At 34.2% G+C, this 22,163-nt stretch overlaps 1 protein-coding gene and 1 long non-coding RNA gene across 2 annotated transcripts in view; one reads left to right on the top strand and one right to left on the bottom strand.

Moving 5' to 3' along the window:
• Positions 1 to 12,605, bottom strand: part of LOC125658191 (uncharacterized) — a 41,711-nt gene extending 29,106 nt beyond the window's left edge. Inside the window, exons 1-2 of the mRNA XM_048889358.2 lie at positions 12,529 to 12,605; positions 9,297 to 9,385 (exon numbers count right to left, since the gene is read on the bottom strand). Coding sequence (XP_048745315.1) covers positions 9,297 to 9,385; positions 12,529 to 12,531 — 92 coding nt within the window. The 5' untranslated portion in view covers positions 12,532 to 12,605. The remainder of the gene's footprint in view (positions 1 to 9,296; positions 9,386 to 12,528) is intronic.
• Positions 12,606 to 17,735: 5,130 nt separating this feature from the next.
• On the top strand, positions 17,736 to 19,898 carry LOC130050176 (uncharacterized). The gene is made up of 2 exons (XR_008798589.1): positions 17,736 to 19,458; positions 19,553 to 19,898. It is a non-coding gene; the product is annotated as an uncharacterized LOC130050176 (long non-coding RNA).
• The last annotated feature ends 2,265 nt before the right edge of the window (positions 19,899 to 22,163 follow it).

The following is a 22,163-nucleotide window of genomic DNA, read 5'->3' as shown; positions in this document are numbered from 1 at the left end:
TAGCTAAAGGTGGCATCAATCTAGTTGATACTGAATCCAAAATAAAGTAATTAAAAACAGCATGGGTGGAGAAGATATATGCCTTCAATGCCATCTTAAAAACAAATGCTAAGGTTTTGAATGATTTTGAACTAATTTGCAATTTTATCAACTTCTATACTATATATTTCAATTCATGCAAAAGATGCCAGGACATCATTGATATGAAATTGTATACATTCTATGTTAACCATTGTGGTGTAACAAACTTTTTCAATACAAAGGAAAATGTGTATTTCTTAAAAGTTGGATACAAAGTCGTTAAAGACATGTGGTTGATATTGTTGATGAAAATGGTCTTGAAAGGATTTAAAACCTCGGTCAAATTAAGGTAGCTCCATCCTCATGTGACTTATCAATATTAATGGTTAAAAGTGGAAACACTTTATTAATTTCTACTCAGTATAGTTTAATTTAATTAATAACCAAAGAAAATGTACATGTATATGTTGCCACCTTTTTAAAGATGCCAGGCATACAAAAATAGAAGTATACATAATCATCAGAAAATCACACATTTTCGTTAAACAGAATAATAAAAATAGATAAAAACTTGTTGAAATGACAAAATCTAAATATCATCAGTTTTAAAAAAAAACAACCTGCTAATTCATAAATATGTATAAATTAATTGTGGATATTAGGGAAACCAATGTATAAAATAAACATCCAGTAGAGGAAATTCCAGCATAGGAGTTATTGCCCTTGACAACACTTTTTAAATCATAAATAATTGATTATTTATGGAAAATATATTTCTATCATGCACAAAGTTTAAATTATTAAGATTTTTGCAAAAACCTGACATCACATGAGGATCGATCAACGTTAATGGCTCGTTCAAGGGACTGGTTCACGATTTTTGATAAAAATAATTTTCGTTTTTGATGGTAAACATTAAAAATATAACTCATTTAATGTTGACAGCCATAATTTTTACCTTCTGAATGCAAGAATAAAAGCAAAATTTTAGCCTTAAATCTGTGTTATGTAAAGAAAGACTCGAGTCTTTTTATTGATTTTGTAATATAAAGCATCTTAATTTTGAATAGTCACAAATTCTAACTTTTAGATGACACATTTTACCCCAAAAATGCTTGAAATGCGAAAGATATAATAAACTTAGATCGATATCCATTTCCTTTTAAAATTTTGTAAACAATAACATACCGCAATCTTTGTTTACAAAACAAATAATAAACTCTCTACAATGAGCTTCTGTGATAATGTATAACCTTAATTTCTATATGAACTCTTTTAAACACATTAGACAGTGGATTTTGATCATTAAAAGTGAAAACGAAAATTTGGGGGGAAATCTTGAATCAGTCCCTTTAAAACACCTCTTATGAAGGTATTACTTCACCATCGAAAAAGTGATACAAGCTCTCGATTATTTCATATGAATTTTTTTGTGATTTTTCCTAGAATGATAAAAAAGGTGTTTTGTTATACACGTACATACAAGTAATATGGAAATGACTTTCAGACAAAAGTCACTCAAGGTCATTTTTGTAAAGGTCAACGTCACTAAACATATAACTTATATATGAAAAAGTAACCTTCATTTCAACAATATTTCAATTGTTATTGATCATTATTTGAGTCATTCGTCATATGAAGTAACCCATTGCATTTCGGGGATCATTCATCAGTTTTACTGATATTCTTGTTAATTTAACTGTAATCCAGTTGTGGATATCGTGGAAATCACTATATACAATCAAGAAAATACGAGCACAGGAGTACATGTATGTATAGATAATCATTTATTGGTAGACAAAATAAACCTTTTCAATATCAATAGTTTACCAGATTGTTTAATGGTGCAGTAAAACATTTCCTATACAAAATATACTTCTATCACGTACAATGTTTAAAAACCTAGAAAGTCATTAATTTTGTTGTTGAAATTACTTTAATCACGTGAATATTACAGGATGAGTGCTTAAAGTAGTGTTGCTTCTAAAGAAATAGGTGACATAAATCATACAATGATAATGATACTAATAAATATTAAATTTATTTTATATATTAAGGACGTTGGTTTTGATATATTAAGTATATACAAATCGAATGACGACAGGAAACTCTTGATTAATACTTCTATTGATTTTCGTTTTATTTCATTGATCAAATCAAAAGGATTGGGAACAAGTTCTGACAACTTACAAGTCCCTCTCTTAAAGGTATAAATAATTACAATGTGTTATGCGAGATGGTAATTAACAGGTAAATGTACAGTAATTAAGTGAATCTACAAGTTTCATCTATAAACTTGTGAACAGCTAAAAAATATTTATATTAGTCTGCAAAAGCAAATTAACATCACAGCACAATAATAGATTTGTATCAACATTGACTAAGTCAAGCATAAAAAAGGCTATAACACTTTAGATTAATTCACAAGCAAAGAGAGATTATATACTTCTTCATCATGTCCACATGGGCAAAATGGAGAATTTGTAATCTATAGTTATATAGATCATAATGAAATATACAGTGCACCTTCGTTTTGTATGAATAATGTTGATGAATCCTTTCCCAAAAGAAAAATATGAGGGTAGACTTGTTATTTCTGTTGGATCATATTTTCACGGAATTAATTGAGATGGCTTCTCTGGCTTCTACATTTAATACTAGACTTATTGTTGATACTTTTCAATATTGTGAAAATAATAATAAAAAGGCAAATTTTACTTTTACTAGATTTCCAAAAGGCGTTCGATTTCGTGGAATGGCAGAATTATGATGAAAACACCCGAGTTTAGTTTTTAATAAGAATTCAAATAAAATAACAAATACAGCTTACAAAAAACTAGGACTTCTTACAAAAATTAAATTTACTTTAGGAAGAAACACTTTTAAAAATGCACTCTAGTTTTATAAGACCAGCTTTAGAATATGCCTCTGTTGTTTGGGATGGATGTAGCTCATCTCACAGTCATCTGTTAGAAAAGTCCAATTATGTGCAGTACGAATTATTACTGACCTTCCTATACTAGCCTCTAGAGATTCTCTATATTAGAAACTGTTTTAGAACCTCTATATTCTAGACGAACAAATGCTAAATTAATAACCATGCACAAGCTTCATATTAACGATGTTCCGCAGTATCTAAAAGAAACAACATCTAGGAAAATAAATAATATGCACACATATAATCTCCCTTATGGAGATATATGTAACTCTGCAATACCAAAATGCAGACTTGAAGTTTACAAAAAATCATGTGTACCAGACGCTGCATCAAAGTGGAATTGTCTTAGGATCGAATCAAGACAAGCTACTTCAATTAAACAATTTCGTACAAGTGTTAACTCTAATAATATCAGCAATCCCAAATCACCTGTATACTTTTCATATGGTTCTCGTTTGCTAAATATAATTCATACCAAACTTAGACACACCTGTGTTTAGAATTGATCTTTATAGACACAATATAGTTGATTCCCCATTATGTTCCTGTGGCATGCGTGAAGACACATATCACTTTTTTCTTTATATGTAAGAAATATTCAATTGCTAGATACAAACTGATGGTCAGATTACTAAGGTTAACTGATTTGGTTATCATTGATACACCTCTTTTAGTTTGGGGTGATAATGTCTTATCTACCGAATTAAATAACTGTATTTTTGCTTATGTTCAGATGTATATTCATGAAACCAAACGATTTAGCTGATGATTATATTGTATTGTGCATCTATAGAACACTTACCATGATTGTTTTCTCTGTATATGTATATTAATATTTCAACAAAAATGTGTGTTATTAGGTTATAAGCAGAAGAACTCGTAAGTTATATGAACTTGTTTCTGGTCCTATGTGTATGTTATATACAATAAATACGTTTAAATCAAATCAGTTGTGAAGTAAACACATTACAATATGCTGACGATTGCGCATTACATTTGAAAGACACATCAATTTACTTCTATATGTAAAGACAGCGATTAGTGAAATCAGTATTACTTCTTTTTGTAAAGTCAGCGATTAGTGAAATCAGCATTACTTCTTTTTGTAAAGTCAGCGATTAGTGAAATCAGCATTACTTCGTGGAACAATATAATGTTTTATAGGAATTTTTTCTATCCAAAAATTACTGATGTTTATTGTTTTATCAATGATGTCAAAAATCTTCAGGCTGAGATGGAAATTTCCATCTGGTTAGCGAACTTCATTGCCCGATAACCCCCTCTAATTAGTCAATCAGATAACTCGGCCCATTTAATACTGTGATGTGGATGAAAGAGGATTTTACAAGCCAAGTGTTTAGTTTTCTAAACAAAATCACTACTTCCCCTCCATCCCCTAATTTTTTTTCCCCAGCATTACATATACCACGGTTACGGGTCCCGTGAGGATCCGGGTTAGAATAGGTCCTCAGTATCCTTTGCTTTCTGTAAGGGGCGACGAAATACGGGCGGTCCTTCTGATGAGATCGCAAAAACCGAGGCCCCTTGTCAGAACAGGTGTGGCGCGATAAAGGCCCCTCCCTGCTGAAAAGTCGTAAGCGAAGAACATAGGCCTAATTTTTCAACCCTTCACCAGCAATGGTGACGTCTCCATATGAGTGAAAAGATCTCGAGAGGAACGTTAAACAGTAGAAAACGGTTACGGTGGCAGCTATCTTAGGCTGTTTTATTTTTATGCACTACCTTTTTCCAATGGAGTGTTTTGGTTATGACCGGTACTTTTTGTTATGCTGTTGGAATATACGATAAATATTTGCGAAAACCTTCATCCCAATTGCTGTTTTATCAAATAATTACACGGATGTACGCAAAATGTTGCACGGATGAAGTATTTTAAGTCTATTTTCAATTAAATCAAACCATATTTGCTTTAGCTTTACTTCTTAGCTTTGTTTAAAATTGTCATTTATTAATTTAAGGGAATAAATTACTTTCAACCACTCATCCTTATTTCCACACAACTGAGCAAAACATCCTTATTTCCACACAACTGAGCAAACCATCCTTATTTCCACACAACTGAACAAAACATCCTTATTTCCACACAACTGAGCAAGACCTCGCTGGGGAAATGACAACCCATACAGGCAATTTTGAAACAATTGGAGTATAAACATGTTGAGCAAGTTCTCGGGTATGAAATGAAACCTTTCAAAACCTGCATTTTATTTAGATCATTGAAATGCCAATACGCAGATGCATGCTATTGCTGTGAACGACACATTTGTAAACTTAAGGTATTAGGTACATATATATTGGGTATGACAAAGCTATACATATGCATGTTATAAATATAACTGGACCAAAAAGATAGATATTGTAGTAAAAGCTTTAGCATACATGTATTTGGAAAATACAGTGTATCTTCAAAAGTTATCAAATATGACATCAAAGGAAAATACATTCTTATTGAATTTTATGTCAGAATGGGTTTAAAGCATAAGAGGAATATTAAAATCCTGCATTAGACATATTAAAATAAAAGTACGTACCATCTATCCTTCCGTGTTTAATAAACCAGAAGTGATAAGTGATAAAAGAATTAGATAGGTTACATTAGGAGTATGTTTTGGTTCCAGCTGACAAAGCTTGTAACAACATTGTCTTTGTTTGTAAGGCTCATTATTATTACAACTCTATTTTAAACGAACTTGGCATTATTTCCAATTTTGGTAATCGTATTCATATTCCTACTGCCCTTTCAAAAGATGAAATTCTTCAAAAGCATGCTTCAGTTTTAAACACATTTAATATCCCAGTCAATGGGTCGAATGAATATGAGTTACCGTACCTATACTGGATTCCTAAACTACATAAAAACCCTTACAACGATACATTGCTGAATACAGTAAGTGCTCTACCAAGCCCCTATCTTTGTTCCTCACGAAAATATTAACAGCTGTGAAGGAGAAACTTCAAACTTATTGTGCGACTACATATGCCAGAAGTGGTGTTAATCAAATGTGGATTCTAAAAACAATCTAAAGAACTTTTAGTAAACTTGAAATCGCAAAACTTCTCCCAAATCAATAACATCTAAACCTATGACTTTTCAACACTTTACACGACCATTCCTCACGATAAATTAAAGACTAGACTTTTTGACATTATGGACAGTTGCTTCGTCAACAACAATGGAAAACGGAAATATTCATATCTAGTGATCAGTATCTAGTGATCAATCATCCAAAAAAATTACTTTGTTAAACACCACTCTGATTCCACGCACAAATATCTTGAAGTTGAAATAAATATATGCTAGATCGAGTTCCTCGTTGACTATATAATATAATTCGTGGTCTTTGGTGATTAGGTCTTCCAACAGTCTGTTGGAATTCCCATGGGCATGAATCGTGCTCCTTTGTTAGCTGACCTGTTTTTATATTCATGTGAAGCAGTATTCAAAAATTCTACGTGAGAAGAAAACATATCTTGCCATGGCCTTCAATTTGACATTTAGATATATCAACACGTTTTGTCTATTGACAATAATAACTTTAATTCATAAGTCGATTCGATATATCCCTGTGAGCTCAAAATAAAAGACACCACAGAGTCGTCCACTTCTGCTTCACACTTAGATATGCTATTGAAAGTAGATATTAACGGCAAACTGACAACCGAACTTTATGTCAAACGGAATGATTTCAGCTTTTCCATCGTCAACTTCCCATATTTATGTAGCAATATTTCATTATCACCTGCTTATGGTGTTTATATCTTTCAACTGATTCGATACGCAAGAGCTTGTTCGGCGTATGATCAGTTTGTAAATCGAGGCAAGCTACAGACAAACAGTTACAAGTTGATGGTACAGGAGTTTCAACAGGCTCGATTAAAGTCAGCATTTCGCAAATTCTATGGTAGTTATAACGATCTAGTTTGCCAATACAACCTAGCATTGGATAAAATGCTGTCTGACGTGTTTCATACCAATTGTTAGACCGTTCTTGGCACACTGATTTTGACTACGAATAACTTCGTTTACCTGATCAGGTTATAAGGCTCACGGCGGTTGTGACCGGTCGACAGGGGATGCTTATTCCTCCTAGGCAACTCATCCCACCTCTGGTGTGTCCAGGGGCCCGTGTTTGCCCAACTATAATTTGCTTATAGGAGTTATGATATTGATCACTGTTCGTTATCTTCACCTTTCATGTAGAAAACAACCAAAGAATTGTCATTTTGTATAACTTAATTTCTAGTATAGTAGAATCCTAGAAATTGAAGAAAGCATTGAAATATATATACAGATGGTAAAGCTTCTTTTAAAAAAAAAAAGAGTCCCCTGGGGATCCGGGTTAGAATAGGTCCTCAGTACCCCCTTGCTTGTCCTACATGTACGAGGTGATGAAATGGGGCTATACTTCGGATGAGACCGCAAAACCAAGGCCCCGTGTAACGGCAGTTGTGGCACGATAAAGATCCCTCCCTGCTCAACGACCGTAAGCGCCGAGTATAGGTCTAAATTTGCAGTCCTTCACCGGTAATGATGACGTCTCCATATGAGTGAAAAGTTTTCGAGAGCGACGTTAAACAATATACAATCAATCAACCAACGGGGCGTAAATCGAAATCTTATGCAATCGCAGAGGATGACATATCTTTGGGGGGGGGGGGTTAAATGTTGTTTAAACATTGGACACACGTGGATTACAATTTTCGACACATACATAAATGTACATCGCACGCAGGGGACCGCCGCGGTTAGAACGTTCGCTCCGCATGCGGAAGGCCGGGGTTTGAATCTCGGTCGTGACAAACCCAAGTCGTTAAAACAGGTAGTGACAGTTCCATCGCCAAACGGTCAGCATCAGGTGTGAATGTTACGGGTCCTCTGAGATGACCTTAAAAATGGATGTCTTGTGTCACAATGGGTGTCACGCTAAAGAACCCTCTCTGCTCAATGACCGTAAGCTTAAATTTGAAGTCCCCCACAGGTCTTGGTGACGTCTTGAGTCCATACGAGTGACAAATTCTCGAGTGAGACGTTAAACAAGATACAATCGCACTCAGGGGTGCAACAGTGAGTTCTTTATCGTCCCAACTCCTTGACACGACAGGACCTCCATTTTAAAGGTTATACCCAAAAGACCCGTGGCTGCTGAGCGCAAGGAGAAGACAGTCTACCTGTAATGTATATTAAACGCAGTAGCGCAATCATTTGCGGCTTGTCATGCAGTTGTCTGTGATTAGTTCCAGTCGTTCCATATAATCAAAGCTTTTATTAAGGTCCACCTTTTTTTTTTTTTTTTTTTCTTTTTTTTTTTTTTGCAGTACAAAGACTTGTAAATCAGAATAACAATGTCTATTCCGACTGTCTGATGATAGAAAAATCTGAGAGATGCTAGAGTGGTCTTTGTTATATTGCCCCTAGGAAAACCTTTTTGAAAGAATTCAAAGCAAGTGTCATTTCCGCATGTAGAATTCACCATCGAGTGATGTGAAATAGTTTTGTCTGTACTTGTTATAAGTAGTATCCGTACTTTAAACTGTAGAGGTGAATGCTGATTTAAATCAATTAATGAGTAGATACACCACAATGTACGTATTCACGAATTCTGATTATTTAAGAGTGTTTATTCCTATTTCCACATGAAATAATATTTTCCTCTCCGTCTAGAAGGCACTCATTGCATCAATGATAGCGAATTGTTTTCAATATTATTAGTGGTTGGATATACCTGCTGCAGACCTATGTCGTTGGTGCATTTCTGAAAGGTATACCTGTACATCTAATGTACCTTTCTTCAATTTAAATTTAATTCGCTGAGCATTTAAAAATTTTAAATTGAGCCATTATATACGCTTGCATGAATTGCTACCCGAATATTACAAAAATACTTAAATATAAAAACATTACATTCATCATTCAATCTGGGGATTTTAATGAAGCTTTTAATCACAAAATATCCGATTGCTAATTTTAGGTTTATATGTAATTGAATAATTGTTTGAATTAGAGAACATTTATCTTTCTAAGATGGAAATTGTACGTAACGAAGTCTTCTTCGACAGTATGGGCACCGTCTTTTCTTTTTACATGCAAATTATACATCGTTAAAAAAGAGAAACCGTCTGTGTTTACGGTTCCTCTTTCAGATTATTTCTAAGAATGAAGGAAAAGATCTATAAAAATGTTTTCATTTAATCCATCTTAAGATAATTTAAACCTTCCTCAACATTCCTTCGTGTCTTTAAATTACATGTATCTTTAATTTGAAAATACATGTGTAGGTCTCGAAATAATTTGTTTCATAAAGACTGAAGTTCTTACCTGTAGTGCTTCGTATTGTCACCAAACATGATCACCAAAAGCTTATCGGAGTCTGAGATACCGTGTACAGTCTTCAACCAGGCGAGCAACTGAATAAGACCATCGGCAAATAGAGAAAATCAAATATATAGCGAGAGGGAATAACCAGCGCACTGTGGATCTATCGATTTCTTTAATTAAGTCAATCAATCTTAACAGAGATTATCAAATGTTCTCTTATACTTGATGATATTCAGTGTAATTCATACTTAGAGGTTCGTTATTTTTTCTATATACTTATGAATATTTTTAATGTGTGTGTTTTCTGACAACAGGAGAAAAAAACCTACACGAGTGGGTGAATAGATGGAAATGTGTATATTTTCGCTGACGTTTAAAAACCGTTGAGGACACAGCTATTCTGAAAGAATATACATGTATGACAAATGAGAAAACAACAAATTATATGCACTAACAATGAAAGACATATTCATATACAGCTAATGACGTCTCGATAGGAATGAAAAAAGTCTCGAAGGGACATATAACAAATAAACATACCAAAACATTGCACAATGTAAATGAAAATCAATGTTGAATAAAAATCATTGTTAGTCAATATAATCATCATAATTATTTTGTACACTATCTGTAACGAAATTAGTGTCACTGTTTTAAGTATATGTAGATATTATACATGCTCCTCGGTGATTTTAGGTGTCATTATGTAACTATTCTATCAGCTGCTAAATTACTAGTGCAAACAGCAAGATACCGTGATAATGCAGTAATCATCTTGTCAATTCAGACGGAATGAAAATGTCAGCAGCCTATTTTATTTTTATCCGTCTCCCCACAAGGGAAAGGGGATGATGCGTATAATTACTCACGTACCTACATTGTATTGTAAATGATTATAGGTAAACATATATGATTACGGAGAACAGAAAAAATATCTTATACATTGGTTACCAACAATGACGAGGACGCATTCTAATCCGTACTGACTTCTTTCCGAATATGGAACATCATAGTTTGGAACATTCAAGCTAATGAAGATGATGGAGAATAGTATACTATAGCTATAGCTAAGCTAGCTTACTTTAGTTTGAAATGATGTTATCCTAATTGAAAATACAGATACAATGTTTTAAATTCGTGTAGCTTTCACTATTTTCGTTTTTGTTTGAGCAAAATTTTAAGTCAGATCTAAACGTTATCGTAAACAATGTAACAAGCTTTAGATTTAGATATTAGATCTAGAATACGCAAACGATTCCTTTCCTTTAACAAAATAATTTAAAGTTCTCATTACCTGTTCTTTTCGGCGAGTCTGACAAATCTCATCACATCCAGTTTAGCCAAGAATATACAGTAACTAGTGAACGATTTAATAGTAACAACTGTGTCCTATCGAACATGCAGAAAACACTCAATGTTATATGGAAGATTCACAGACATTTTACTCGTGGGTGACTATATGTCCAGACCACATTAATGTGCGGTGTATTCTAAATCGTTTAGCTTGATACCAGATCAAATAAGATATTTAATTATTGATAGAGAATTGTATTTATTTGCACAGAAATACATTATAATTACATTGCAATGTTTCAATTAAGTACGAAATCCCATGTGATTTTTATTCTAATTCAGTAGTTTCAATTAATCAGGAAACTCCTGTCGATACGTTTTTATTTATACATACGGGAATTTCTATGAAGAATATCGATATAGAACATAACATAATATTGCAATACATCCATCAATTGGATAGACCTGACACCTCAATAAGTTTCCCCCCTTTTACTTGTGAACAAATTGTGGATCTTTGTTAAAATCTAATCCAAACTTTGGAATGTTACATTAGTAGACAAATAACTTTGCAGAGATAATGTTCAAGTTGATATGAAAGCCAATTTGAAATAGACATTCTTTCATATTTTTTTTTTTATATCGGTAGATGAAGTTGAATGTTGCGAAACATTAAAGGATTTCTTTCTTTTTTTGTTTGTATTTGATGAGTGTATATGTCTCTGCTGTTGGATTTGGAGCACTGCTGGTAACTGAATCTATCTTTCTCAATTCTGTTATTCATCAAATATTAAGCAGGAAATAGTAAGCATTGTTACGAACAAAATCACAATTGTCAGCTGTGGTATCCAATTCACCAAATGTATTCCTTGATCACTACTGAAATATACGCTTCAGCTTATAGAGTACCTTGTCCAAGAAAACTAAGAAATTCTGAGTCAGTGGTCACTTCATACACTAGTCAAACATTGTACCCGTATTCATGGGGTTTTTTTTTTTTTAGTTTTTGTTGTTTTACGTCCCATCACTCAACAGCTTTTGGTGAAATGCCACTTTTGACCGATATGTATGCACGTAGCCTACGGTCGTATCAATGAGGGATATTTATTTGTGTCAACGCTTACCGTGGCACGGTACCCCCTTAAGACCCGTCACTTTTACTTTTAATGCTGCATGTTTGCTGAAGAAAGTCACTACTTATATTAAAGGTTTTGGTTTGATGTGGCGTAGAGATCGGGAATCGAAATTGGGCTTTCCATCTGCGAAGGAAGCGCCCCCTACCGTTAGGCTACCACATCTGGTATTAAACTCGATTGAACAATTGGAACAAAATTGCGTTTTAGTGAATTGATTTGTGTATGAAAGGTGAAGATTACGAACAGTGATCAATCTCATAACTCCTAAGTAAGTCTAGTCATCTGCCAGCGTCTCTGAAAATCAATAAAAGCACCCAAGTTTTCTTTCAAGTAGATGATTGTGACGTCATAATTATGGTAAGTTCATTACCTTTGGGTTAAAAGTCGCGGAGGTAAGCGTCTGATGGGCCTCGGGTATTTCAAATCTTGAACGCATTTCGGATTTTCATTATACATGTAGAATCTATTATTCAAACTGTATCTTGTAAAGCGATTCTTTTTCATAAAACAACAATGGTCATTGAATTGGATAACATTAACCCTATCTTTTAAGTCTTTTAACAATGCAGCAAATACCTGTGTTCTGCATTAGATTTTGTAGCTTTTACTGTTCAATAAAGACCCCGCAGGAACAGTGTATCTAGCGATACTTTGTAATAAAAAATTCTTCCAATGTATTAAATCATATTGATTCCATTCCCCATGCTAATTTAAGTAATTTACATCATGCTATTAATGGAGACAAAAGGTATTACTTTCTATTTACTCAGTTAAAAGAATAATTACTATATATTTGTACTCACCATTCCCTATAGCTGGAGTTTCACGATGCCCATTGTAGTGTTAAAGCTGATAACACATGTATATAAACCGTTGCTACCATTTGGGCGAGCGCAGCCAGTGTATATATTTATAGTGTAATAAAGTAAGGAAACAAATACGCAACTGCCCAGCTAAAATTATGACGGCCATGATTAGTAGCGTGGGCAGTAATCGTGCATTCCTCCAATACAAAATATTTTATCAAAGTTCGACCTCTGGATGTGTGATGACAAGGAGAAGCAGCAATCGAGAAATGGTTGAAATGATTTCTTTATGAAATATACGAGTCCAACTTGAAAAATAAGCATGATGGCAAAACAATGAAGGGGTGGTGAAAATGCCAGCAATGGACTGATCATCAACAATTAAATGATGGCAAATCAATTGCTAGAAAATTGTCAAAGATGATCAAATAATGAATATTTTACAAGTCATATAAACCACAGAGTTTAGTAACTCCAGAGATCAACACTTAATTTATTACCTGTTAATCAAATGACTTCTGTAAATTTGTTTATGTTGACTACAAAATTCAGGATGTAATTTTGATTAATTAATGCATTTTAACAAAAGAAAATGAATATTATTAAGGAGGTATGCTACACCAGAGAAATTTGATATGGATGAAAAGTGGAGGATATGTACAACAATATTTTGAAATTGAAAAACTTTCAAATTTACTTTATTTGGTCAAAAAATGCAGTTTTGGTAGATAGCGATCTGGAAAAATAAAATAAAAGCCCTGCTGGACTCGAACTTGCAGCTCAGCAGTCGACGTGCTAACCTACTGAGCTATTCAGCTAGTCGATGGTGTTTTAAATGAATAGACAAATATTGCTGATTTTTATATTTTCATCCTTGTTTTAAAAGGAAGTCAGCCATTATGATGATGTAGAGTACCCCCTTAAGTTGTTTTTAAAAGCAAAAAAATGAATTCAGAAAAAGGAAAATAACTCCTGTGAAATGCGTCAAAAATACGAATGGGATAAAGAATCAATTACCTAAAAATCTTTCCAAAAGTGAAAGTAGCAGAGTATCAAGAAGAGGTGCTGAACCAGTACCTGTACAATAGGGAGTGTTTAGCTGCACGATGAGTGATAGAAAGCTGTCTGTTTATACTTTAATATACAACAGATCAGTGAATCGATTTTAACGATTATTGAATTTTATTGATTCCCATCGACCAATCAAAATCGATTTGAAAAAATGATACGGGTCACAGGAAGTTAAAACAAAGTTTACAAATGGCACACGTGGTGACTTCTGTAAGAAGGTATGGGTATTATTTCTGATAAATAAAACAACAAATACTTAAATCATAGCAAACGATCTGGATAAATATGTAAACGAAAGGTGACGTAAAATGTCCAGAGTTTACACATTGAGACATTTTTCAAAAAGAATGTTTAATCCTATAATAATTATGAATCTCAAACTAAGTGTGTTCAATATGACTGAATGTAAACTGGATGAAATTCAGGAATTTAGTTGTCATTGTTAATCAAATTATGATGCTGTTTAGCACGAATAATTCAAATAGTTTGGTAATCTACTTCTTTTTTTCAAAATTGACGTTATACTAGGTGTTTACATTTGGTTGCATGGTTGAAAGAAAAGAATTAACATCGCTGCCACTTAAATAGTCAATATATATTTATTATATTGTTAAACAATGGTATAAAATAGTTTTTCTTATTGCAAATGTTTTTACTCTTGAAATACCAAGGCTAAGTTGATACTGAAATATTTCGCGTTTTAACATTATACTGGTTTGAGGACAACAGCTGTTAACAGGACAGTGTGCACGTGATTACATACATTTATCACAGTATCCATTATTTTAAAAGAAAACATACCCAATAGCTTTATCAATAATTACATTTTTCGTGTTTCTTCTCTGCTCTTCATCTAATTAAGAAATAAGATATCATTTTTAAGCGCTAAGCGTAGCTTAAGCGCTTATTGCCGCCAGTTGGATTTTGCTTTCGTCATCATGTTTCCGGTTTATCGCCACCTATAGGCGAATTTATGCATCGCTGTAGTCAACAAGTCGTGTTTAAAGTAGACGTAATTTTGCAACCGATCTAGCACGGGGATAACATTCATATCTGCAGTTGCATTTTCCCCCGGAAATACAGTTAGTTGAACAGTGAATAAAATATGTATAAAAAGGGTAATATTTTTGTCCTCATTCTTGGGGAAAGTGAGACACAGATGCAGGTCATTCTTCAGTTAAAATTACCATTTGAATCTGCGTCTGTAATAATTAAAGTGATTCAAAATCTAAAATTGAATAAGAATATGTATATGAAACCGTTTTAGCTAGGGTGCCTTTGCATTGTTACCTTCGCATGGCGCTTAGAGTCCAGGAAAATCAATTTGCATGGTGCAATCTATAATTAGAAGCCACGTCATTAAGCTATACACGAGTCAGGAGGGTTTTCCACTTGTGTTTTGGCTGCTGTTCCGACTCAGTAAAATTTTTGTCCGACGCAGCAAAAATGTGTGCAACACAGTAAACAACTAGTTCTAATTGTAACGGGGACCGTTACAGATGTTCCCCAAACCTCCCCCAATTAAAAAGTGATGTACTTGTGAATCTATAGCAAAAAATCATTTTATTTTAGCCTTTAATTACATGTAGTAAGTTCAATATGGTCATTTCAGTACCAAAAAATGAAAGAAAGCGTTGCACGCGCATACACGCGCACGCGTGTATGAATCCAAATTTTTCTTGATGTCGTTCAACAGGCATGTGTATCATATACCCACAGTGTGAATTTCATAACGTTTCCACCAAATATAAGGAAGTTATAGCGATTTTAAAATCGTCCAATCAGAATTCAGCACACGTGCATGCACGTGCTGAGCAGTAATTCTAACCACAGCAATTTGTAAGGAGTACCAAGACACATCTAAACCATTAATATCAATAGAATTTGACGAAAAACAAAAACGTTATCGTCCTTTAAAAATTGAACATTTAAAAAACGTTGCACGCGCATGCGCGTGTGCGTTGGCATTTTTTTGCGACACCAATATATAGATACACATATTGTCTACGTATGCTGTGAATATCATCTCATTCGCTTCATAGATAAGATAGTTACAAACGTTTTAGTATTATCCAATCAAAATGAAGCGCACGTGCATACGCGTGCAAATTGGTAATTTTGACCATGCAAATCAGTTAAGGGTCTCAATATCTACCTATGATATGAATTTCAAGCCATTTCAATGAACAACAAAAAAGTTAGACTGATTCCAAAGTTAGTGTACAAATTTTGTAATGCGCGTGCACGCGCATGCGTGTGCGTGCTGACAAAATAAATATTATTTTTCATATGTACAAATGATATACTATCATCCTATTTAGGTTTTATATCGCTTCCTTCAATATTCTGATTTTCCATTTTTTGTACCAAAATTGCAATGCACGTGCGCGCGCGTGCATGCACGTGCAGACAAAATGACTATCACTATGCACATCTACAAACGCTATACTATCATCCTGGAAAGTTTCATATTGATCCCTTTTGTAGTTTCTGAGAACACTACCGGACAAAAAAGTACCGGAGAAAAAGAATAATAATAATAATAATAAGAAACAGAGTAAAAACAATATGTTCCCAAACTTTGTTTGGGGAACATAATTACCTGATCCGCGTCCATTGTGAACGAGAAAGAAGTTGTGCACGATTATGCTTTGACAGCGAAGGACAGAGATCGGTGTCTCAGAAGGATGATATTGCGTAACTGCTTACACCTTCCCCGATCATATATGTAAGTCGGTCATGCAGAAATTTAGAGGATGCAACGGTGTAACTTAAGCTTACTTTATTATTTCTAAACGACCAAGATATTCTTCAGAATCATCATCAACACAATTAATTTTGATTTCGTGATTTAGTTTCAAAAATGAGACTAAAAATGATAGTCTTGGGGCATGGAAAAGATAAAAGGTACAACATTATATTATATTATGGAAGACAATACCCCGGTTTCAAGTATTCAAAACACCGCGTGGAATTTTACGAGGGCTGTATACTGAAATACATATGTTTAGAACAAGTTTTAGATAAACATTGCCATTGTGTCCAACATGAATGTGAAATGGTTTGAGGTCCACAGCACGCTACATAAAACGAAAAGTAATCGTGTTTTCAATTTCTTTGTACTTCAAACAAACAATTGACAATGACATGCATATGCTACATGTATTTCCGAACGTACAAATGATGAAGAAGGGGGAGGAGCGTGGATGTACTGTCGTTGTTCCCTGTCCCCACATTTTGTTTTCGCTGAACGATCTTTTCATATAAAAAAGATGCATTTAGTCCTTTTCATTATTTCTAACAGCGGTTTGAACATTACTATTTGAAAATTACTTTTGTAACTTTTCAGTGCCTAGTTTGGGATTCTCATTTAGCTACATTTACATGTTGTAAATCTTGCATATTTATTGCGAGTCACTTCTGTTACGGGTTTTTTTTCCTTCATATTAGAACTCCTACACAAGCTTCGAATCTTATGGTTTCTTGCTAAGGTTATTAGCATTTTCATATAAAGAACTGTTTTATAAAATTAAAACAATAGCAATGTGTATTATGTCTCATTCAGACAAACGGATGAGTCTCCTTTGCAATATGAATATGAGCTTTTACACAAGAAGTGTAATACACACAAGTTGATGAGTACGGCGTTTAATGTACCTGTGTACAAACTCTTGGGGGGGTTTTTTTTGGTGTTTTTTTTTTTTTTTTAGATTTACTTATAATAAACAATCAAATCCATGCTTATATGTTAGTCTAATTCATCATCATATTTGAATTAGTATATCCTCTTGCACTAACTTTCATGTTAAAAATGAGCAGTTATACATGTATTTATCGGACTTACTTGGATTCAGATTCTCTCCAACCTGATGAATTGAAAATAACTTCATTATTGATTACAAAAAATAATTCCACTTTCATGGTTTGATTGCTATTTACAGATAATTATGCACTGGATTCTGTAGTACAAGTCATACAGATGCATGTTTATGTATGTATTTAAATTATTTCTGGTAAGGTAATGAAATGGATGTAAAGCGTTTCATAATCCTGCATTATTGGTGTTTTTGACATGTGGCATTTGTTAGTGTATGTGGTTATGTGTAATTTTCTTTTTTGTCCAGTTTGTTTGTTCCTTTCTATTATAAGTAACTTACATATATGTATCAAACTATTGATTTGTTTCATTTCAGTTGTATTCTAAAAATATTTCATACACTATTTAACTGGAACACAACAGTAAGTTAGTTGCGTAATAACAATTGAACACTTTATACCGAAAACTACCATTACAACTGTTTTCACATTTTCTACCAAAAATGTTCTCCTCTATAACATCACATCTGTAAGAGAAAAAATGCATAGTCATGTAGAGCATTTAATGATCCAGGGACCGGAGCAGAGAGGATCAGAAACCCTTGCCTAGGGAAGATGGGTGGGAGCTAAACAGGGTATAAAGTGTTTATTTGTCAAATATTTGAATAACATAGCCTTAAATGCTATTGATTGATTGTATCTTGTTTAACGTTCTTCTCAATAATTTTTAATTCATATGGAGACGTCACCAAGACCGGTGAAGGGCTTCAAATTTAGGCCTATGCTCGGCGCTTACGGCCATTGAGCAGTGAGGGCTCTTTAGCGTGCCACACCTACTGTGACACGGGACATCCGTTTTATAGGCCATCTCCGAGGACCCGTGACATTCACACCTGATGCCGAGAGTTTGGTGATGGAACTGTCACTACCTGTTTAACGAACTAGGTCTGTCGCGGCCGGGATTCGAACCCCGACCGACCGCATACAGAGCGAACACTTTACCTCAGGACTACCGCAGCGGTGGTAATGCTATTGATACTAAATTCTGATTATAAATATTTAATAAGAACAGGTGGCCTTTACCAAAATTGTAAATTTCATGATCCAAGGACAGGGTTTTAGTTTAGTGTGGGATCAAAATTATCATAGTGACCATTGTTTTAACAACATATAAAATTTATATTTCAATGTGTTGAAAAGTTTCAGGACATTCCTTCCAATCCATATTTGTTATTTTCTTACAGAAAATGTACTACTTAGTTATGCGAAAATAAAGAATAATGTATAAACCTTTTTTAATGTTGTTCCTGCTCATTAACATTACATACAGAATTCATGAAGACAGCTTGGCGCTTTTCAGTACTTTGATTTAATGTTGTTGGGATATGACATGAAGTTGGTCACGTGATCAAATCTTATAACGCCCGAAGGGCGTTATAGTAGATTTGATCACGTACCAACTTCATGTCATATCCCAATAACATTCAAAAATGATATTTTATTTCTTATATTTATATTTTCTATTTTGATTTGTGTTCTTACCGAGCTTCCATGATTATGTAGCAGATGACCAAAATAACGATCGTAGAACACAAAATATAGTTCGTAAGAGTTTTATCGAATAAAAAATAAGGAACAATATCAAAGAGAATATAAGATATAGAAATTTAATTGAATATGTTAAAAAAAAAAGACGAAACATGTGTAAAAATAAAGGTAATTTAGAGCGTAAAGTTAACTGAAATGACGACAAGAAGAGCGGAGTAAACTACATCCGTGGTATGATTTGGTCGCGATCAGAGATGGAGAAACTGGCGTCGGTCTAGCTTACTAAGTTGAAAACGCAGTTGTTGATCACAGATTACGACAGAAATTCAAAGGATCTGAGAGAATTGATGGTGGATATGATGGGTCAAGTTAACGTTAAGCTCTTAGTCAGGTTTTTGGAAAGAAACAACGGTATGTTCATCGTTAGGACTCGTGGTTGTAGCCATGCAGGAGACGATTCAAGACAGTAGGACAGATTTAGACCAAGTACAGGTAGGTTGCGTCTTTTATTTACCTTCAGTGTGTGTAAAATAAAATAAAAACGAACTGACGGAGTTTTTGTTCATTTGAGAGATTTCTGTTGTAGGATTTTAATGAAGACTCGCACCGGTACCCTGACATGAACATGTAAATTTTTCGAGCCTCGAAACCAGCCTCGCTTATGATCATGCCGAGTCATAGCCGTGATGGAAGTTGCCAGGAAACAACAGGTTAACTTATCATCATGAAGTAAATACATGTAGGCTTATAACTCTGCCTACATGTTTTCGCTTCCAATATCATAGAACTTTATTTTATAAATTCGCCATGCAGAAGTTGCAGACGGTATTTAAAACTGTATAAAATGAAACAACAGAACGATATATGTTTAATGTTTCTCTTTTATAAATTGATGACATTCTTGTTTGTTTACAAAATAAACTATAAATATCCTGGTGCGTTTATTTCTGTTATGATGGCATTGCAGTGGCGGATCCAGGGTTTACGAAAGGGTGTATGTGAAAGCAAAGTATTAGCCAAAATGTTTAGCCATTTTGGGTGCCCATCTGGAATTTTACTCACACTATTTCTATTATTTAAATTTTTGGCGAGATGGGGGTGTGTGTGTGTCTAAATCCCCCACTGCATTGCATAAGCAAGAAGCCAGGTGAAAATACAGGAACTGAATTTTGAAGCGGTGATTGTATTCATACGCAAGAACAAACTGATCACATGACCAAATTCATGTTACACGAAATTGAACATCAATTTCAATAGTACTGTCATATAAGGAAGTGCATTGGCAAATGTAAATATTATGTTTTGTATTTCATCATCAGTGAACCTCGCCTTTATGTAACAAAGCAGCAGACCGAGAATTACGTGACTTGCATTTAACAGCAAATTACAAGAATAAAATAAAAATAAGTAATCTTAATTTTATACAATTGATTCTAGAAAAAGATGAGAAAATAATTGTTTATGTTACATGTATTGCTGTCCCTACTTTGGAGAATTAATTGAATTTCATTTTCCGTTGCTGCCGCAAATGTGCATCCACTATTTGTTTTATCCAAACGACAGGAAAAGATAACTCGAGTTAGCGACATATGACGTCATCGGCCAACAGTCTTTTTTAAACAGTAAATTTTGACAGTTCCCGGTCCAACATTCGCCAGGACAGTCGAAATGTTGGGCTTTTTTCGTAAGGAATTATATAGGAACTGTGTTATTGAGGCAAAACAATACAGAATTACACACTGTTAAAGAACTTTAAATATGCAGGTGACTGTGATGTTATCTGCATCATTGGATTTACTGCCTTCATAAGTTAAATAACATGAAGGATTTATTGGTCAATAGAAGATTTATATTAACGGTATAGTTGACTTTAATCAAAATGTATTTACTTTGCTTTATTTGAAAGAGTTAGATGTTATCAGAAAACTGATCAGTAATCATTTTAACGATATGCTATTTTTCTTGAAGCCGAAAAGCAAATTAAATGTACGTGTACGAGAGTTGACCCGCTATCTGATAGAATTTGCACTTTACTAGAAGACTAATGAACACGTTATTCTGATTCAATCGAAACCATTAAAAGCTGTGGGTTTTGGTCATATGGGGCTTTAATAGATATTTGAAGGTATGTTTGGTCATACATATAATAGGAGTCACGTGGGAATCCGGGTTAGAATAGGTCTTCACACAGGGGCTAAGCCCGTTTTGGGCCCGAACTCTGTGATACCATAAATATAAAAAGGGGTCTAACTCTGACACAGATAAAAAACTAACCACTCGCTTCAAATGCCTTAAAAATCTTAAACTAGGTAAGCTATGCGTAATTTGTCGTTTTCCTTGCATAGATTAATGTTTTAACTACTTGCATGCCAAATTTCAAGTCACTGGTTCTTAAAATAACAAAGATATACGTCATCGTTCTCTCGATTTCACTTGTTTATTTTTACTAGGACATTTACCGGTTCAGGTCACGGAGTCGTTTCTCGCCTATGACAGCAGCGAAATTCAGACTAGTATGGAAGATTTCGGACCTGTCAATTAAAATTTCACAGCAATTATATACGCTACTTACTTCCTCATATTTTAATAATGTTCTTCGTGTAGACGTTACACGACTTATTTTTCCTCAGCAGCATCAACTGTTGACAAGAGATTTATCTATGCAAGGAAAACGACAAATTACGCATAGCTTACCTAGTTTAAGATTTTTTAGGCATTTGAAGCGAGTGGTTAGTTTTTTATCTGTGTCAGAGTTAGACCCCTTTTTATATGTATGGTATCACAGAGTTCGGGTCCAAAACGGGCTTAGCCCCTGTGGGTCCTCAGTAACCCTTGCTTGTCGTAAAAGGCGATTAAAGGGGGCGGTCCTTCGGATGAGACCGCAAAAACCGAGGTCCCGTGTCACAGCAGGTGTGGCACGATAAAGATCCCTCCCTGCTCAAAGGCCATAAGCGCCGAGCACAGGCTTAAATTTTTTGCAGCCCTTCACCGGCAATGGTGACGTCTCCACATGAGTGAAATATTCTCTAGAGGGACGTTAAACAATATTCAATCAATCAACGTGTAATAGGAGAATATATTCGAGATTATTTGAGTTTATATCAAATAGTCCGTATTAATTTTGATACACCCTGTAGGTCGGGTCTCCCTGACTTTAGCGGCTAGATCATCTAGCAAGTTAATTTGTATGCACTACG

Source organism: Ostrea edulis, chromosome 9 (genome assembly GCF_947568905.1).
Source record: "Ostrea edulis chromosome 9, xbOstEdul1.1, whole genome shotgun sequence".
Lineage (NCBI taxonomy): Eukaryota > Metazoa > Mollusca > Bivalvia > Ostreida > Ostreidae > Ostrea > Ostrea edulis.
This window is presented reverse-complemented; position numbering and strand designations above follow the sequence as displayed.